Genomic DNA, 18,800 nt, shown 5'->3' on the forward strand with positions numbered 1-18,800 from the left:
GGGGTCGTGGAGAGGGGAAGCGCGGATGCCGCAGGTAAAGCGCCGCGCAGGGCCGGGCTCGCAGTGCGCGCTCTTGCCGGGCCCCGGGCTAAGCAAGGCTCTCCCCGCGGCAGGCCCCGCACGAACAAAGGCTGCGGGGAGAGGAGGGGGCGCCGGCTCCGGCCAGGCCGGCGGGGAGAGAACCCTCGTGCTCGGAACCCGGACAACTGGACCCTCCGCGGGTGTGTGTGCGACGAGTCTTAGGGTCTCCGGGTGGGGCCGAGGGCTGGGACTGAGAGGTCTTCCAGGAGGTGGGGTCCCGGCGCGGGATCGGACACCGCGCGGCCCCTTTAAGAGCCGGTGCCGGGGTGAGGGGTGAGGGCAGAGGGCGCCGGGCGGCGGCGGTGAGCCTGGCCCCCCGCCCCCTGCCGCCGCCGCCGCCTTTAATCTGCACCCGAAGCCCGGGCTCCGGCTGACGTCACCTGCCCCCGAGCCGTGCACGCTGATTGGCTGCAGGTGACGTCAGGGGCTTTTTTCGCTCGGCATGACCTCATCCCCGCCGGCGGCCCCGCCCTCCGCCCCGGGCCTGTCACTCGCATCTGAGCGCGGCGGCCGAGCCGGCTCCGCGGCCCCCCCGCCGGACGCCGGAGCCCGAGCCCGAGCCGGAGCCTCACCGGCCGCGCCCGCCGAGCCGCGGGGTGGGATGCGCGCCGCGAGCGCGCGTGCCCGCCCGCAGTGCGCGCGCCCGGGCCCGTGCGAGCGCTCCCCGCGGCGGCGGCGACGGCGGCGGCGGCGACGCGGCCCGCGCGCTCCCCCGGCCCCTGCCCCGGCTGCGCGGGCCCCCGCCGGGCCCATGGGCTGCGCGGCCGAGCGGGCGCTCTGAGCGCGGCGCGGGTCCCCGGGGCGGCCCGGAGGCGAGCGTGAACGAGGTGAGCGGGGGCGCCGGGCGCGGGGCGCGGGGACGCACGGGGCGCCGGCGGGGTGGGGGTTAACCGGCGCGCGGCCGGAGCGCCCTGCCCGGCCGGGGGGGCGCCGCGTAGGGAGCGCTCGGGGGGCTGCGCCGGGCGGGCACCCGAATGGAGGAGACCGTCTGGAGGTGAGCGGCGCCGGCCCGCGGGGCGCTGGCCCCCAACCCGGCTTGCGGGGACACCGCTGACCGGGCCGATAAGTCCTTCCCCCGCCTACCGCGGCGCCCAGCGGACCCCGGCCCGGCCCACACCCGGCCACCGCTTCGCCACCTTTCTCCGCGCAATTCCTTCTTTTTTTGGTGGGGGAGGGGCATGAATTAAGGACGAGGAGGACCATTGCGATCCAGCGTGGATCTGTACAAGCCTCTGCGCAAGCCCCAAACCCCCCCCGACGGCCCCCTGCTGGGGCCAGAATTGGAGAAGATCGTCCTTTCCCGGGCCGGGCTGGGAGATGCGGAGGCCTGGGCCATAGGAGCAGAGGGTCTTTGGCCGGTGGGAGCCTCAGGACAGAGGTCGTTCCGCGTCCGGCGGGGAAGGACTAGAGATCCATCTCCCCGGTCTGGCCAAGCTACCATGGGCTCCCCCACCTCGGGGTGCTCAGCTGGCCTCTGCGGAATAAAGGCCATCCGCCAGCCTGCTGCAGACGCGGCGGGGGCTGGGGGAGGGGCTGGCACTGCCAGGCTGAGTGCAACCGTTCTCGTTCAGCCTGTGCGCCCACCTTGGGGTGGGGGGTATGTAATAGTCTGGCCTGGAGGAGAGGGGGCAACAGTGCGCCCAGCCCCGACCAGGTCATCCCTTCTGGGAGAATTTGCCTTCTAATTTCCTGCTGCAAAAATGCACTGGCTTCTGCAAAGTGGAGCGCTGGGGCCTGGGCTCCGCAGTAATGAGGGGGCGGGGGTAGGCGGTTCCATAGGATGGAGGAGAGAGGTGACAGGATCTAGTGTGGCGTCTGCAGTTTTCTTGTGCAGCTTGTGGGGGGGTGCTGGAGGCCAGGGGAGCGGTGTTCTTCCTGCCCTGTGCCCCTGCTGCTGGGAGTCTGCGGAGGTCTGAGGGTCTGTGCACTCCCCGTCATCTCCCTGAGACCTTGCTCCCAGGGCAGCCCCGGGAATGAGTGTAGCATCCAGCGCCCCGTCCTGCTCAAGGAGGACAGATGTCCCATGTGTTCGCTCCTCAGATGGTTGATAAGCACCTGCCAGAGATGGCCAGATCATGTGACCAGGAGCTGGGAGTTCATCTTGAAGTCTGGCTGGAACACCTCCTGCTGTAGTCAGCCTAGGGCCCCAGAAGAGTTGCTGGGCAGGTTCTGGTCCCCTGCTGCCCACAGCCCTTGGGAAGGCTCCTGGGCCCCAGAGGCTGCCTCTGGGAAAAGCAGGTTCCATGCACAAAGATGCAGAAAGATGCCTAAAGTCACCTTCTGCTCCAGGACCCTTCCCAGCATCACCTCTCTTCTCAGGCTGAGACTGACCTTGGGGCCCAGAAGCTTCAACCAGGCAGAGAGCTCGGGGGACCATGGGCTGGGGGTGGAGGAAGCCAGAGAGTGTCTGCACATGTCCTAGATGTGCAGCTCATAGGGAAAGGAGAGGAAGGGGCCAAACCCACAGCAAGAGTGATGTGGGTCAGACTCTGACCGACCATCGGGGCTGTATAGGCGGAGGCCGCCTCTGCCTGAACCCCTCGGGACAATGACGGGTAGATGCTGGCGCAGGTATTTAACATGGCGGGGGGTGTGGGGGGGAATGGTGACCCGCAGAAGTTTTGCAGATCAGTGGGGCTAAAACAAGCCAGGCAGGAACAGAGGAAACCTAGATTCGTAGGGTCCCGAGCCTGCCTTTCCAAGGACCCACACGCCATGCTAAGCCCTCCTATCCCAGTTCAGCCCCGATCCGCGGGAACTGAGCGGGTAGGGCCTCCACCCCACTGTCTCCCAAGTCCATAGCCTCCCCAGGACAGGCTGGCTCTGCTTGGCCTTGCCAAGCCCAACCGGGACAGATGAAGGCCAGCTTGGATCCTGTGCCACTCACCCCAGAGAGCTGAGGGGGAGCAGAGAGTGGGGGCGAGAACATCTGGTAACATACAGGGTCAAGCGAGCTGACCTGGTCTGTGCACGTGGGCCCCCTGCCGCTGGAAGGTCACCCCCTACCAGTCTCTCTCCTGGCCTTCTGAGTGTAGCAGTTTCTGCCTCCAAACCTTCCCCTGGGTCAGAGTGAGCTGACACCCAGCATCTTGGGTCCGTCCACCGTCAGCTCTTCCTGAGGCCTGCCTGTGTGACCAGGCTCCGCAAGGGCTGGAGATACACTGTGAGTGAGCTGCAGTCTCTGTTTGCCCGTCTCTGGGGGTCATGGATCCCTAGACGCTGAGTGCAAAGTCCTCTGGTGAAGATGCCCTTGATTGGGAGTTTCCTGGTCATGCATGTGCTCAGGGACATGGATGTGCCGCCTGGAGGATGTGGGAGCCCGTGTGAGGAGATGCGTTAGCTGCACCTGGGGTTCAGGCACCCTGGGGTCTCGGGGCACTCAGCATACAGAATGTGAGAACGCACGCGTCCAGTGACCACATGAATGCGCACACGCACTGTCATGAGAATAACTGCACACAGAGCTGGGGTGGACTCGGGGAGTGGGGTAAGTACCAGGCCCTGAGCTCAGCCAGTGTGCCGAGGGGCGTGTCCAGCCTGCATGCAGCACGGGGGCCAGGCAGCGCTGCGTCCATGGACCTGGCCTCGGGGAGCCCGGGTACTGCCTGCGGCCTCCTAGGCCATGCCCAGCCAGGGCAGGGGGGGGAGGGGCCTCCTTCTGCTGTTGGGCTAGGAACTGCTGTCTCCCTGGCCCTGGGCCCGCTGATAGGGGTGTGTGGGGCTGTGCCTCCCTCACACCTGGCCCAGGCTCTGGGTGCTCTCTCCCCAGGGAAGGGGTCTCGCTGAGCCTGGGGTGGGTCTTAAAAGCGGGGAGGCCCAGGCCCTACCATGTCTGTTGCCTCTGTGCCCACCTGGCCTATTCTAGCCCCACTGCTCTGCTCAAGGCTGCCCTGAGCGTCTCCACCCCTCCCACCCTGCTGCCCAGCTCCAGGCCCTGATCCGTGTGTTGCACCTCAGGAGGTGACGGGTCTACGCCGCAGGAGCTCCAGGTCCGAGGAGGCCCTGTGGGTGCGGGTGCCCACCCAGGAGGCCAGCTCGGTGTAGGTCTCTCAAAGGAGGGGTGCTCTGGCCAGACCTTGGTCTTTCAGAGAAGGCCTCCCAGGGGTGGGAGGGAGGGAGCCTGTGCACGTGGCTGCTGGAAGGTGAGGAAGGTTAGGACCCGGTGGAGCAGGATGGAGAGGGGCTGGCCCGGCTGGGGTGGTCCAGGCCCAGCTACTGGGCACCTGCAGGGTGGAGCGGGGTGGGAGCCAGCGAACGAGGAGGGGACCTGGCTCTGCAGAGCGAGCTGCTCCGTGCTGCTGCCGCAGGAGCAGCGGTTGCCTGGCACCTCTGCTGTTGCCATGGAGACGACGGAGGTGCCAACTTGCTAATGAGTCCCCCTCGGCTGCAAATAACAATACTACACTGGTTAATAGGGCCGAGCCGGAGGCTTCCTTGGGAGGCGGCGGCCGGGCGGGGACCAGGTACCGGGCCTGGGATCAAGCTGCCCCCCCCTCCAGCCCTGCCCCCACTCTCCTCCCTGGGTCTCCAACCTCACCTCCCTGCCCCTCCTCTAGCCTCCTTTCCCATCTGTGGAGTGGGCAACTCTCCACGTCCCTCCGGTCATTTAAGGACCAGAGGGCGGGAGGCGCGCAGGCTGGCCACGGGGAGAGCGAAGGCCTCTCCCCTCCCTCCCCCTCCCTTGTCCCCCGCACCAGAGTTCCATTTGGCTTCTGTCGTTTTCGGTGGGAGGTAGCCCACCCCCACCTAACCCATGAGGATAGGACCCTCTGGCCCACGGTGTCCCCAGCCCACTGCATCCCTGTCAGGGTCCTGGGCCTCTGAACTGGGCTGTGGTCCACATCAAAGGGTGGGAGGCTCTGCTCAGGCCTGCAGGAGCAGCGTGTAAAGGGGACCTGGTGGCCACGGCCTGCCACAGCCTTGACAAGGTTCAGGTTAGCACTCAGGAAAAGCGTCTCAGAACAGCTCAGACAGGAATCGAATTGGGGACCCCTTGGCACACAGGCAGGGACCCCCTTAGTAGGCAGGCCCTGTGGCTGTTGAACTTGCTTGGCGTGGCCTTCAGGAGGGCAGCAGCCCCAGCTACACCCCCAGGCCTTGCCCCGCAGTTGAACTGGAGTGCCTGAGGAGTGGGGTGTCTGTGAACGGGACCCCAAGGCCCCAGCACTGTCCAGGGCCATCCTGGCAACCCCCTTGTCAGCAGCTCCGGTGGCCCAGCCTGGGGCTGCCCACACCACGCGGGCCCGGTCCCCACCTGCCTTGCACCTCTGTGACCTCCGCCATCCCCCTCCCCAGCCTAGGAGCTCGCCCGAGGGGGTGGTCCAGAGATGGTGGCAGCTGTCCCCAGTGTCATCAGCGCTGTTTGAAAGGTGACGAGTGTCCTCAGGTGCCGCACCCCAACGCTCTCTGCAGCTACAGGCTGGGGGCTTGCAGAGGGGGTTCCCTCTCTGTGGTCCCTGGAGGGAGCATCTGTCTCCCGGCCTCCCCCACCCCCAAGATGGCTGGGGATGTGGCAGAGGGAAGACCCTGAGTGAATGGCAGCCGTGGACGCCCCGGGTTCTGTCCAGTCTCATTAATCGGGTTGATCCCACCCCTTCCCTGAGCCTCAGTTTCCGCAGTTTTAAAGCAAACTCATCGTCCTGATGCTGCATGCCTCCGGGGGGCGCTCTGAGGCTTGGGGGTGCCTAGAGAAAGGCCAGGCCTGGCAGGTAGGACGGGGGTGGCAGAGCCTTGGCACAAATTGTGGGAGGGGCCTTCCGCCCAGGCTCTGGAGCCCCCGTGTGCCCACCCACCTCCTGCTCCCTCTGGGCACCCCTGAGCAGGGGGTCCGACATGCGGGTCACCCACACTGACCTTTGTCCTCGGGTGCCCCCCACCACACCCCATCCTTGGACCTACTGGTCCCCAAAAGGGGCCCGCTAGACCCCCGGCCATTGCTGTGCCCGGGGTGTCCCGCTGCACTGTCACCCCTGCAGGAGGAGGACGCTGGCCCATGGCATGCCTAAACCTTGGCCTGCAGAACTCCACGCCTGAACCCCCTCCAGCGCCCCGCCCTGGCTTCTGCCTCCATCACCTGGTGGAGGCAGCCCCTACCCCCCGCCATCCAGATTATCAGCTTATGCAGCGATTGGGCTGCAGGGGCTGGAGACGGAGGGTGTGCCACGGACAGACGGGAGGGCTTGGCAGTGGGGGAGGGTGGGGGCATGTTCCGGACCCTGCCTTGCCCTGGGTGCGGGGAAGTGGGAAGATGTGGAGGCCGGATTGGGGAGAGGTCTGCATCCCAGGGGTGGGATGACAGGAGATGCAGGGGCAGAATGAGGTGTTCTGGAATGAGTGAGGGTCCGTGGACCCAAGGGCCCAGGAGAGGGGCCCTCAGGCCTCGTCCTGCCTTTCCAGCCCAGCCTGAGCCCCGAGGCCCTTCCCTCCGTGAGCCCCCACTCGCCTTGCCGTGTCCTGCGGAGAGGCTGGCGCCGTGACCGGGAGGGTGCAGCAGTGGACGGGCCACTCCCGAGCACCCTTCCATGGGTCACAGACTCCCCGAGTCGAGCCCAGAGGGGTCAGGGAGCTCGACCTGCACAGAGGAGCCAGAGGAGCCAGAGGGAGGGAGGGCCCCACGGGCATACGTCAGGCCCAAACGCGCCGGTGCCCCTGGACCAGTGCCACCGCCAGCCCCTCGGAGGCCGGCCCTGCCGATGCCCACCCCCGGGGCCTGCAGCGCCTCTCACAGTCTGCCTGTCCTTACAGGTCTGGCGCCATGCCCAGGCACTCGGAGCCCTAGGCCACACCCGGGCAGTGGGAGCGGCCCCTGCTCACTCCCGGGCTCACCCCCTCCCCACTGCCCACTGCCACGCCATGGCCGGGGACCGGCTCCCTCGGAAGGTGATGGATGCCAAGAAGCTGGCCAGCCTGCTGCGGGGTGGGCCCGGGGGCCCACTGGTCATTGACAGCCGCTCCTTCGTGGAGTACAACAGCTGGCACGTGCTCAGCTCCGTCAACATCTGCTGCTCCAAGCTGGTGAAGCGGCGACTGCAGCAGGGCAAGGTGACCATCGCGGAGCTGATCCAGCCCACCTGTCGCAGCCAGGTACCGCCTCGTGCCCGCCCATCCCCTCCAGGGTCCTCCGGGGGCCTGGGCTGGGGCAGCTCCCCTTCCTCTGCCTTGGAACCTAACCTGGGCTCCTAAGGGTTGGAATCTGAGCCATTGTAGAGCAGTTCCCCGCTCCCTCTTAGGGCTACAAGAAGGCCCCTCCCCCCTCCGCTGACAGGTTCAACACCCGTCCCCCCTTCCTTCCCTCCCAGAGCCACTGACCCCGTCTGGGTCCCCACTCGGCCCGCACTCTGATGGCTGTGTGGACTTGGAAGAGGACGGGCCTGGTGGCCGAGGGTCTCACGCAGACAGCTCATGTCCCCAGCCCCCCGTTCTTTCCCCTCCGGAGTCTTGAGGACCCGGAATTCTCTCTGTGGCCCCCAAGAATGTCTCAGGTCACCTGCAGAGAACAATCCTGTCTCTATTCCCAAGGAGTGTTGAGTCCGCACTGGGGAGGGACCGGGACTGCTGGGCCGTGACCTGGGAAGGCAGTGGCACCTCCAGTGGGGGAGGGGTGGCCCGCCAGGCAGCCCAGAGCCTGAGGGAGGGTCTTGGTCTCAGGCCCTGCCCCGTGCAGAGCTGGGATGTGAGAGGACCCAGATGGGAGTCCCCCCACCCCAAGGGCAGAACCGGCTCCCTATGGCTACCGTGAGGGGAATCCAGTGATTAATAACCCCTAGCGAGGTCTCCCGGCCAGGACGCTCTCCCATTGGCTGCCGGTGACATCATCTGGCCCAGGGTTGGCAGCTCAGCTGGCTTAAGGGCTGAGCGTGCTTGGGGGGCGGGGCATCAGCTGCCGTCTGAGCGGGAGCTGCTCCACATCTGGGCCCCGGTGGCATCCGAGGGGCGGGGGCAGCCGGAACCCCCGCTTCCTGCTGCTGCTGCCTGGATCACTGGGGGGAGGGGTCTTGCCGCAGCCCTCAGTTTCCCCATCACTGGCCGGGGAGGAAAGGAGAGCCCAGACCCAAAGACCCCCCCCACTTAAGAACCCCCGAAGTGTGCCTCCCGGGTCCCTAAGGAAGAGTTGATTTCCCTCAGCCTCCCTGGGAGCCAGCAGCCCCGGCCTCCCTGTGCGCCTGCCACCTGGCCCCTGTGTGCACCTGCCGGGAGTCCCACTGCCTTCCCCGTGTCTCCTCCACGCGGGCCTGGCCCACAGTGTCTGTCACCTTCACTCGTGTGAGTGCGCGCACCGGGCTCGGCCACGTCGGGGATGCGTGTCCCCCTGGCCCTCCCCGCTCCGAGGGTCTGCCCGTGTGGCTGTGGGCATTTACACCTGTCCAGGTGTGAACTGTGGCTGGGTGCCTGCCCCCACTCCCCTTGGGGCACCCAAGCGGCAGCCCCTCCCTTCCATCCCCCGACCAGCGGCAGCAGTGGCAGCAGGGGGTGTGGCAGCTGGCAGGTGCCCGGCCACCCTGACCTCTGCCCTCTTGGCCCCCAGGTGGAGGCCACGGAGCCGCAGGACGTGGTGGTCTATGACCAGAGCACAAGGGACGCCAGCGTGCTGGCCGCAGACAGCTTCCTCTCCATCCTGCTCAGCAAGCTGGACGGCTGCTTCGACAGCGTGGCCATCCTCACAGGTGCGTCTGGAGGCCTCTCTCCCCGCCGCCGGCAGCTTGGCGGGGGCGGGGGGGGGGGTCTGTCTCAGGAGTCATGTTCTGGCTCTGCCTCTGCTCTCCTCTCTGAGCCCGGAGACCAGTGTGTGCTGCGGCAGTGGGGGCCTGGTGGGGATGAACCTCCGTAGCTCTGGAGTTCTCAGGGGCTCCAGGGACCCCTCCTCTGGGCCACCACACTTCAGAGCCCCCTCCAGCACAGGCCCATCCCCACCACCAGCAGGTGAAGAGGGGGACAGGAGGGAACCCCCGACACAGGCCTGGGGCAGGGGAGATGGGGGAGGAATCTAGGCCAAGACCCGGTCTGCCTTGGAAACCACCCCCACCCCGCCACACACACACACACACACACGCACACGCACACACGGCACTGAGCCAGAACTTGTCCCACACGGTGGGGGGGGGGGGTCCCCTGAACACTCCAGCTGGCACAGGTGGCCTCACAACAGCCTGCTTGATCATGACTGCTGTCTGGTGGGCGAGTGGAAGTCCCCACAGGGCTTCCCATTCCCCAGAAGCAGCCTGGCCAGCCCCCCATACACACACGCACGCAGGCAGGCTGCACTGTGGTTCTTACCCACTCCTTCCTCCTGTAGGCAGTGGCTAACATACTTCTGCAGAATCCACCCCCTGCCCAGGTGGCCCAGGGCCTGTCCCAGGGGCATGTGGCCTCCCTGCCTGGGTGCCCCTGGCCTCTGGTTGCCCAGGGCCATAGCAGGCGGGGGGGGGAGGCACGCTGGCGTCACCCCCACCACCACACAGCTGGTGGGATGCTTCGGTTCATTCGGCACACCTGCCCTGAGCATCTACTGAGCACAGACGGGGGTGCTGGTCGGTGGGCACGGGAGAGGGGCGGCTGCAGGCGGGCTCCATCAGCTGCAGGAGCCAGGCAGCTCTGGGCAGACCTCTCAGAGGAGGGGCTGCACGAGTGCATGCTGCCCTCTACACGTGCGTCGTGTCCAGGAGAGAGGGCTCTGCAAGGCCGGCTCTGCGAGGTCAGAGGGTGTCTGCACCTGGCTCTGTGTGTGTGTGCGTGCGCGCGTGTGTGCGTGTGTGTGTGTGCATGTGCGTGCGTGTGTGTGCGTGTGTGTGTGTGTGTGTGTGAACTCTGGGAACCAGAAGCCACAGAAATGCAGATCCTCTGATTTAGCCGCTGGGCTCGGTTTGGGGACCAAGCAGGGGGGCAGTTTTACAGGGGTCCTGGGCAGAACGGGAACCCTCCCAGGGCCCAGATGGGAGCCCCTGTGTGTGTGTGTGGACGCACGTGTGTCCCAGCCAGAAGTGACAACCAGAGGTCCTTCTGGGAGTCTGAGAAGAGGGTACTGGAGCAGCGCCCTCCCTTACCCCTGGGCTGTCCAGGGAAAGCCCAGAGCCTCTCATGGTCTGTCTCCCTGGGGGGCTGAGGGGGGTCACCTGGGACCCGGCCGTGCCCTACCTGGCTCACTCAGCCTTAGGAAGCACTGCCTCACCCTGCAGGGTTAGAGTATTCGCTCCCATTTCTCTGAGGGCCAAGCCAGGGAGAAGCCGTGACCCCCCACCATATGGGGAAGGCTCACAGTGACGCCAGATCAGGACCCGAACTTGGGGACGGCCTCCTGGCCTGGCCCACGGTGCCCACCTGAACCAGTGAGAACGGCAGGGCAAGGCTGAGGGGATTAGAGCGATGCTGCCCGCCCACAAAGGGGAAGTGAGTCTCTTCTCCGGGATCACCAGCACCGCAGAAGCCAGAAGGGAGGACCAGGCCCCCTCCGTGGGTGGGGCACAGCCAGAGAGAAGGCAGCTCCAGGACATCGAGGTTTGCTGGAGAGGGCCGTGGGGGCGGGCCGTGCCGGGGTCCAGAACCGGCTGCCGTGACCAATGCCGCGCCCCTCCCCCCACAGCTGCTCCGCTGGTGACGTCCGGTGGGGGCGGGCATGGGAAAGGGAGCCTAGCCCTTTAAGCGGCGGGCGGTCCTGCCCAAGCCGGCTGCGCCCCGGTGCGCGTCCCTGCGGAATGCGGGCTGGTGATGTCGCCGCAGGCGGCTCAGCCCGCGCGCGTCGCCCTCGCACCCTGGTCGGAGACGGCGGAGGGAGCAGCCCCTGCGCGGAGGGTGGGTGCGGCCCCAGCCTGGGACCGCGGCGGGGCGGTGGGGGCTCCCGGGCGCGCCGCCCCGGTCCGAGCAGGAGCGCGTGGTGGAAGAGGCGGGTGGGGCCGGGAGTCCTCCCAGGACGTGCGCTTTTGTGCGGGTTCGGGGTTTCATTGTGAAGCCTGGGAGCTGCGTGTGGCTTCCCCTGACCTGCAAGGCAGAGAGAGCAGGGGGTTGGGGGGGGTCCCTCCGGAAGGAAGGTGCCCTGGAGAGCCCTCGGCGAGGCCCTGAGAGTCCGGGCCGGGGTGGGGGTGGGGGACCTGCAGAGGGTCCAGGGCTGCTGGCACCCTCCCTTGTCACCCATCCCCAGAACCTGGGGTGGCCCTGAAATCGCGGAAGGACTGCAGTCTCAGGCCGTACCAGACCTGGTGTCTACAGCGGGTTTGTAGGGGGCACCCCAAGCTGCCTGGCTCTTCCTGGAGGGGGTTCCTGGGGGTTCCAGGAATTGCAGCAAAGGCTGGCAGGTCTCTGCACCTGCCTTGAGACTCTCTTTAGGTGGGAGGTTCCTGATGGAATTCCCCCACCTCCATACTTGTCTGTCTTTGACGCTGAGAGAGCAGAGAGTAGGGGAACCAGGGCAGAGGAGTCTTGGGAGAGAGGGTGCAGACCCTGCCCGTCCGCAGTGGGCGCTGTCCTCCAGCAGGAGTATCCAAGGGGCCCCTGGCTCTGGACTGTGAGTTGGGGCCCACCCTGGCACCCAGCTAAGCCCACCTCCCCTCCTGGGGACCTGAGAGCCACGGCATTGTCAGTCACCTGCCTCTCCCTGTCCAGCCAGCAGGTTTCTGAGGAAGGGACCCCTTTCCCTCCAAGGCTTATACCTCCACACCCCTAGGCTGGAGGTCCCCCACCTCTGTGGCCCCCCAAGGTCAAGGCTTTGTTGGGGGCACAGGGTGTGCACACGTCAGGCATTCTAGTTGGGCACCGAGCTGGACCGGGGCAAAGGCTGAGGCCACCAGGCATCTCTGTCCTCCGGAATCAGCCAGGTCTCTGGCACCAGCTGTGTCTGTGGGGCAGGGCAGGAAAGCACAGGGCACCTGCCTGGCTCCCCTGCCTCCTCCGCGGGATGGGGTAGGCCTTGGCCCAGTGGTTTCTTGGTCCTCTTCCCTGAGCCTCATAACAATGCCTGGGGCGCACAGGACCAGGACACTGAGGCCCGCGGTCACTCGCAGAGTCAGACGTGTGCCCGTGGGCCCCCCTCAGCCCTTTCTGGCCAGCGGAGGGTCTCCCTCCACCAATCTGGCCCAGCGCACACGGGCGGGAAAGGCGGCAGGGCACATGCCAGCCACGTGTATAGCGCGTGGCCTGCGCGCTGCCGGTCCCCAGCGTTCCCAGCTCTCAGCCCAGCCTCTGCTCCTCCGTAGTCCCCTGCTGGGTGGAATGGAGCCGTAACCTGAGCGCAGATGCCCCTGCTGGCTGTGCCAGCTCCAGTGGGTGATGTCATGCCCAGTGTGGGGGGGCAGGCTGGCCCTCAGAAGCCCTTGCCTCCCGGTCCTGGCATCCAAGCCTGGCCCGGGGCTCCTGGCCAATTGGAGGCAGGGAGGGATTGCATCAGCCCAGGGGGAGAGGCAGGAAGGCCCAGCCTGGCCCAGGCCACAGTGTGAAGGGGCTGGTGATACCCCTGCAGGAAGACCCCCGTGGCCTCTGAGCCCGCCCCTCTGTGGGCCCTGCACGTGCAGGGCCCATCATTTTTATGGGCCCTGACTTTTATGGGCATCACAGCGGCGTCCTCAGCGAGGCCAGCCCCTGATTAGTGTGAGGAGGAATTAGCGCAGGGGCAGGTGATGTAAATGTGCCGGCCCACGCCCCCGCTGCGATGAGAATGGCCTTCCAGTACCAGCACGGAGACCAGGTGCTCAGGCCAGAGGCTCGCCGATTGGGCTGGGCGTCCGGGTGGGTGTGGCTGAGCCGCGGTGGTGGGTGGGTGGCCTGGCTCCCCTGCCCCAGCCTGCCCACCCCGTGACGCATGTCTCTCCGCTTCTCCTCCTGCAGGGGGCTTTGCCACCTTCTCCTCCTGCTTCCCCGGCCTCTGTGAGGGCAAGCCTGCCGCCCTGCTGCCCATGAGCCTCTCCCAGCCCTGCCTGCCCGTGCCCAGCGTGGGCCTGACCCGCATCCTGCCTCACCTCTACCTGGGCTCCCAGAAGGATGTCCTGAACAAGGTGCGTGCACCGCCGGAGTCCGAAGCAGGTCCTAGGCTGGTCTGGGGGAATGACGGATGCACACAGGTGTGGGGGAAGCACGGGTTGGGGGCGCGGGAGGACCCAAGGGGGCCTGGCAGGACCAGAGCAGGGCTCGGGCAGGGCCTGGCCAGGCTGGGTGGAGAGGCAACTCCCTGCCCCTTTGGCAGTGCAGCCCACATGCCAAACTGCTGATGTCACTGGGCCCCTGGCCAGCCCTGAAAGAACCCCGTGTTTTAAAAATGGTGACGAGGGAAGAGGGTAAAGCCACCGCCCAGGCAGCCCAGCCATAAAATTCCTGGGAGCCTACGGCAGGCCAGGCCACAGGTGGGGCTCTCAGGGCCCGCCAGCCTCCTCACCACCCCCTCCCCAACTCTCCCCTCCTCCCCGCATGGGGCCTGCAGGCTCCCACCACAAGAGCATCCCAGCTTTCGGGCCTCCTGCCCAGCCGCACCCCCTTGCAACCTGTTCTCCCACCCTCCCAGGACCTGATGACCCAAAACGGAATAAGCTACGTCCTCAACGCCAGCAACTCCTGCCCCAAGCCTGACTTCATCTGTGAGAGCCGCTTCCTGCGCATTCCCATCAATGACAACTACTGTGAAAAGCTGCTGCCCTGGCTGGACAAGTCCATCGAGTTCATCGGTGAGGTGGACAGCACCCTCCTGCCCAGTCCCGGGGGAGGGCTGGAAGCAGGGGGCCAGGGGTCCTGAACCTGGGGTCGGGGAGGACTGCAGCCCCAGCCCTCACCTGGCCCCCCTGCCCTCAGATAAAGCCAAGCTGTCCAGCTGCCAGGTCATCGTCCACTGTCTGGCCGGCATCTCCCGCTCCGCTACCATCGCCATCGCTTACATCATGAAGACCATGGGCATGTCGTCCGACGACGCCTACAGGTAGCCCCTCCTTCCCGCCTGGGCCTGGCCCCTCCCCTCTCGACCACTAGCCACTGGATGGGCCCAGCAGTGAAGGGCACCCCCCTTTGGCTGCCCCAGCTGCAGATGGGGGCCTGAGCCTAGCCCCGGCACACTTGGGTCTGCGCGTCAGCTCTGTGCCCCGGAGTGGGCAGTGGGGGCAGGGGAGAGTCAGGTGGGCAGCCTGGCCTGGCGGGAGCCCCGCCCCCACTGAGCGGCTCTCACCCCAGGTTCGTGAAGGACCGTCGCCCGTCCATTTCGCCCAACTTCAATTTCCTGGGCCAGCTGCTGGAGTACGAACGCAGCCTGAAGCTGCTGGCCGCCCTGCAGGGCGACGGGGCATCCCACCCTGGGACCCCAGAGCCCCTCCCGGGCCCTGCCGCCCCACTGCCGCCGCTGCCACCACCTACCTCAGAGAGTGCTGCCACCGGGAGCGCAGCGGCCATCACCACCAGGGAGGGCGCACAGGTGGGGGGTGGGGAGACCCCCACCCCCGCCCCCGCCCCGGCCACCAGCGCGCTGCAGCAGGGCCTCCGTGGCCTGCACCTCTCCTCTGACCGCCTCCAGGACACCAACCGCCTCAAGCGCTCCTTCTCGCTGGACATCAAGTCGGCCTACGCGCCGAGCCGGCAGCCCGAAGACCCCGGGCCCCCCGACCCCGGGGAGGCCTCCAAACTCTGCAAACTGGACAGCCCATCGGGGGGCGTGCTGAGCCTGCCCTCCCCCAGCCCCGACAGCCCGGACGCGCCGCCTGAGCCACGCCCCAGGCTCCGCCGGCGGCCCCGGCCCCTGGCCGGCTCCCCGGCGCCCGGCCTCGGCCTGAACTTCGGTGACGCCGCCCGGCAGACTCCGCGGCTCGGCCTCTCGGCCCTGTCGGCGCCCGGGCTGCCCGGCCCTAGCCAGCCGGCCGGCCCTGGCGGCTGGGCGCCACCGCTCGACTCCCCGGGCACACCGTCCCCCGACGGGCCCTGGTGCTGCAGCCCCGAGGGCGCGCAGGGCGCGGGCGGTGCGCGGTTCGCACCCTTCGGCCGGGCCAGCGGGCCGGGCGCGGGAGGCGGCGACCTGCGGCGGCGGGAGACGGCGAGGCCCGAGGCCCGGGACGCGAGGACCGGCTGGCCCGACGAGCCGGCCCCGGAGACACAGTTCAAGCGCCGCAGCTGCCAGATGGAGTTTGAGGAGGGCATGGTGGAGGGGCGCGCGCGCGGCGAGGAACGGGCCGCCCTGGGCAAGCAGGCCAGCTTCTCGGGCAGTGCGGAGGTCATCGAGGTGTCCTGACCGCGGCCGGGAGCGGCCCCTCCGCGGGGACCCGGCGCCCCCAGCCCCTCCGCTGCCCTCCCTCGGCTGGGCCCGCTATAAATACGTATTATATATAATGCAATGAAAGGTAAATGGTTTTACTGCGATTTTTATCGAGAAGTAAATATTTCCATTTTTTATTTATTTAAGCTGTTCATTCTGGCAATGACTTGGCAACAGTGCGGGCGGTCCTCGGAGCTCTATTTTTACTGTCTGGTATTTAAACTGAAGCCCACGTTTCTAAGCAATATGAGGCCACCTTCAGTTGCAAGCTGGGGTGCCAGGCCTGGGGTTCCCCCCTCCCCCCTCCCCCAGGAAACACTGCTGACCGTTGCAAAGAGGCTGCTGAGCTTTCGTGCACTTTTTACATAAGGGGAAAAAAAGATGAAAAAACCTTTGCCACAAACTGAGCCGCAGAACCTCCCTGCCCCTCCCCCGCCCCACGACCTCCTCTCCTCCCTCTTCCTTCTCTGCTCCTTTCTGGGCACTTCACCAAAGCCATAGGTGGGAGGAGGTGTCCCGGGAGCGGAGGAGGCACCGCCAGCCCCCCGGCCACCTCCAGGCGCCAGGTCTCGGTGCCCTAGAGGGCACCCCCACCGCCCATGCCCCCGGGCCCGTTGCCTGGCAGGTGTTGGGGGCCCAGGGTGTTCAGAGGACTGGGGTCTGGAAGAGGGGAAGAGCACAGTGAAGGGGGCTCCCGAGTGTCAGATGACATGGGTCCACAGGGCAGGGATGCAGGTGGAATGCCCCCACCCCTGCCCGAGGGGAGGCTGCTGCCCTCTCCTCCGCTTTGGGGGTGCCCCCTAGCGCCAGCTGCCAGTGGGAGAGCCAGCAGGAGGGGGAGCTTGGCCCCTGGGGGGTGGCAGGCTGGAGGAGCTGGGCCGCCAGTGCTGGCTCGGCTGGTCAGAGGGGGCAGATAGATTTAGGGGCTTGTTCTGCAGGTGGAGGTCCCTCCAGGAGGAGTGGCTGCCTTGCAGAGGGAGGGGGCAGTCAGCGCCTGGCAGCCCCTTATGCCTCCGGGGGTGGGGGCCTTAGCTTGGGAGGGCCGCCTCCACGTAAATATCCCTGATGTGAGCAGATGCAGGAGGTGTCCCCCACGTCTGCCCAACCTCCATAGGGGCCTCGGAGGAGAGAGACCCCTGTACACCCCTCTCCTCTCCTCTGAAGCCTCCCCGGTATCTTCAAGGTGACATGCCAGTCCCTACTCCCAGGTGGCTTTTTGGCCCAGGTGGGCCAGCCTGGGGGGTGAGGGCAGGAGCAAAGCCCCAGCTACCCCTCCTCGGTCAGTGGGTCCCAAGGCTTTGGGAGGCAGGAGTGGGTGTCCCCCAACCTTCAGATGTCCTAGAGTGTCCAGGAGTGGGGGCTGGTCACCTTGGGGAGAGGCCAGGGGCTTGGCAGAAGGGGTGGCCTGGGCAGGACTGAGTCCTCAGGCAGGCCTTGCGGGGGGGGGGGGAGCGTGCCTGCCCCCAGCTGCCCTCTAGCTGTTTCTTCTACTTGTTCTTCTTTTGACCCCCGCCTTATGTCCCGTCATCCCCCCTTTGAACAAAATTTCTGTTCCTGTTCCCTGTGTCCCCACCCCGTCCCCCAAGAGCATAAGCTATCATTGTTGTATTTGCAATCTATGGACTAGAGGTTTAACTATTTATTACTATTGGTTAATTATTATTATTATTATTGATTATGTAAATTTGCCTCCTGTCTGTCTATCGCGTTGTGTTCCTGAGGTGACCCCGGGTGTGGAGGATGCACTGGTCCCCACTCCGCGCCCTACCCCTAGGCTGTCCAGGAGACAGTGCTCAGGGCCGCTGGTTGGGCCCCACCACCCTGGGAGCGGGTCCCACGGCCCGTTCTCCCCGCCCTCCGTCCTTGTCCAGGGCTGGAGCCGCTGTGGCTTCTGTCCTGGGGCGCGTGGGGGCTGTTGCTCATGAGACGCTGGTCGAAGTGAGCAGCTGTGATGAGAGAAGGTCCCGTCTCGGCTGCCCCCTGCCCCCCATGCTGGCGGCACCGGGCACCGGGCAAGAGCCCCTTCCTGGTCACTTCCACCCACTGTCCCAGGCAGGGAGGGGAGGGGGCAGGGCCCCAGCTCTCTCCAAGTCTCTCTTGGCCCTCCCACCCCTCCTGCCGGCCCAGTGCCCCGGCATCAGGGGTCCCCCAGAATGGACCCGGCCCCCTCCTATTATTTGCTGGAAAGTCCAGCGGAGGAGAGGTGGCAGGTGCCCCCGCATGGCTCCCGGTCCCTCTGGACGGGGCTGCCCCGCCTCAGAACCCCTTCCCAGCGCGGCCGCTCTCTCATCCCTGCCCTGCCCCCTTCTTTTGTATTTGGAAACGACGTGTTGTAATAAATCCTGAGATGGATGTTTTCTCCACGCCTCCGGCTGCCTCCTTCTTTGGGCTGGTGGGCGGCGGTGTAGAGGGGCTTCCTGGGGCCAGGAGGCTGGGGTGTGGGGCCCGGAGAGTCAGACTGCCGCCGACTCACTGCTCAGAGCCCCGAACCCAGAACCCAGTGGGCCTGCTGTGGCGGAGGGGCAGGTGTACGATGTAGCGCAGCCTTTTGTGCTGTTTCAGGCTACTGACAATTTAAGTAACTTAGAACCGTATAAAATGGAGGCTCAGTTTTCCCCTCAGCTGCCCCCACCCCACTCTCCAGAAATAACCACAGCTCCCTGCACACCTCCGTGTGTGTGCACGCGTGAGCAGCGTGTGGGTACACGCACGTACGTACCACACCACAGCTTGCCTTCCCAACAGAAATGGGGGTCTAGCTATACAGAGTGTCTACAACTGGCTTTTACGCTGTTGTTTAAATTACTCGTTGAAGGTTCAAGGCCCAAAGGCACACAAGGGTACCTGGTGGGAAGTACTGGTGTGTGTCCCCAGCCGCCGGCTTCCTCTCCCTGGCACCAGCGCCCCCCTGCAGGCCTCCCTCCCTCACTGCCAGGGCTGCAGAGACTGCAGTGTCAGTGCGGCGGGGCTGAGGCTCCCCGGCCCACGTGTGTTTACAGCTGCAGCTCTGAGCGTCCGTGCCGTGCTCTCATGGGACACATTGTAGACCTGACTCCTCTGGGCCATTCCAAAGTGTGCCCGGCCGTTACTGTAACGACGGCTCTGACACGCTGAGCGCTAGCTCTGTGCCAGGTGCCACTCTCAGCATTTCCGGGGACCCTCACCTCCCAAGTCTCTGGGCAGCCTCCCCAGCAGGTCTGTGCCCTCAGCCCCAGCGTCCTCTGGCTAATGCAGTGCAACCTCCCCGCAGGGGGTCTGACCCTTCCGGAGGTTTGGCCTGCTTATCCTGGGGACCCTCCCCCTCTGCAAGCAGGCAGGTAGCCCAAACCAGGGACACCGGCCAGACCTGTGTCTGTGCATGTGTGTGTGGCCACACACACGTGTTATATGAGCACACACACGCGTGTGTAGTAAACGTGTGGTCTCAAGAAGCAAGAGAACGTGCAAGGGCCAGGCCGGGAGGGCCAGGGCTGCCGAGGAGTTGAGTCCTTGAAGCTTGCACCCGCAGGAGTCC

At 66.3% G+C, this 18,800-nt stretch overlaps 1 protein-coding gene across 3 annotated transcripts; it reads left to right on the forward strand.

Moving 5' to 3' along the window:
- Positions 1-589: 589 nt before the first annotated feature.
- On the forward strand, positions 590-17,649 carry DUSP8 (dual specificity phosphatase 8). 3 transcript variants are annotated; one of them, XM_033861451.2, is made up of 7 exons: positions 590-908; positions 6,826-7,164; positions 8,606-8,744; positions 12,892-13,058; positions 13,562-13,721; positions 13,846-13,969; positions 14,218-17,649. In XM_033861451.2, the coding sequence occupies exons 2-7, from the start codon at positions 6,934-6,936 to the stop codon at positions 15,260-15,262; spliced, it is 1,866 nt and encodes a 621-aa protein (XP_033717342.1). In that variant the 5' UTR covers positions 590-908; positions 6,826-6,933; the 3' UTR covers positions 15,263-17,649. The 3 variants fall into 3 exon arrangements, with proteins under 3 accessions (XP_033717342.1, XP_073665464.1, XP_033717343.1); XM_073809363.1 differs by lacking the exon at positions 590-908 and adding an exon at positions 957-1,075; XM_033861452.2 differs by lacking the exons at positions 590-908; positions 6,826-7,164; positions 8,606-8,744 and adding an exon at positions 8,780-10,866.
- The last annotated feature ends 1,151 nt before the right edge of the window (positions 17,650-18,800 follow it).

The sequence above is a fragment of the Tursiops truncatus genome, chromosome 8, assembly GCF_011762595.2.
Source record: "Tursiops truncatus isolate mTurTru1 chromosome 8, mTurTru1.mat.Y, whole genome shotgun sequence".
Lineage (NCBI taxonomy): Eukaryota > Metazoa > Chordata > Mammalia > Artiodactyla > Delphinidae > Tursiops > Tursiops truncatus.

What these genes read in the sequence shown, in the direction of transcription:
- DUSP8 (XM_033861451.2), top strand. Translation starts at nt 6,934, where the DNA reads ATGGCCGGGGACCGGCTCCCTCGGAAGGTGATGGATGCCAAGAAGCTG. An exon ending in AGCCCACCTGTCGCAGCCAG is followed by an intron (nt 7,165 to 8,605) that starts GTACCGCCTCGT and finishes CTTGGCCCCCAG; the next exon opens with GTGGAGGCCACGGAGCCGCA. An exon ending in CAGCGTGGCCATCCTCACAG is followed by an intron (nt 8,745 to 12,891) that starts GTGCGTCTGGAG and finishes CTCCTCCTGCAG; the next exon opens with GGGGCTTTGCCACCTTCTCC.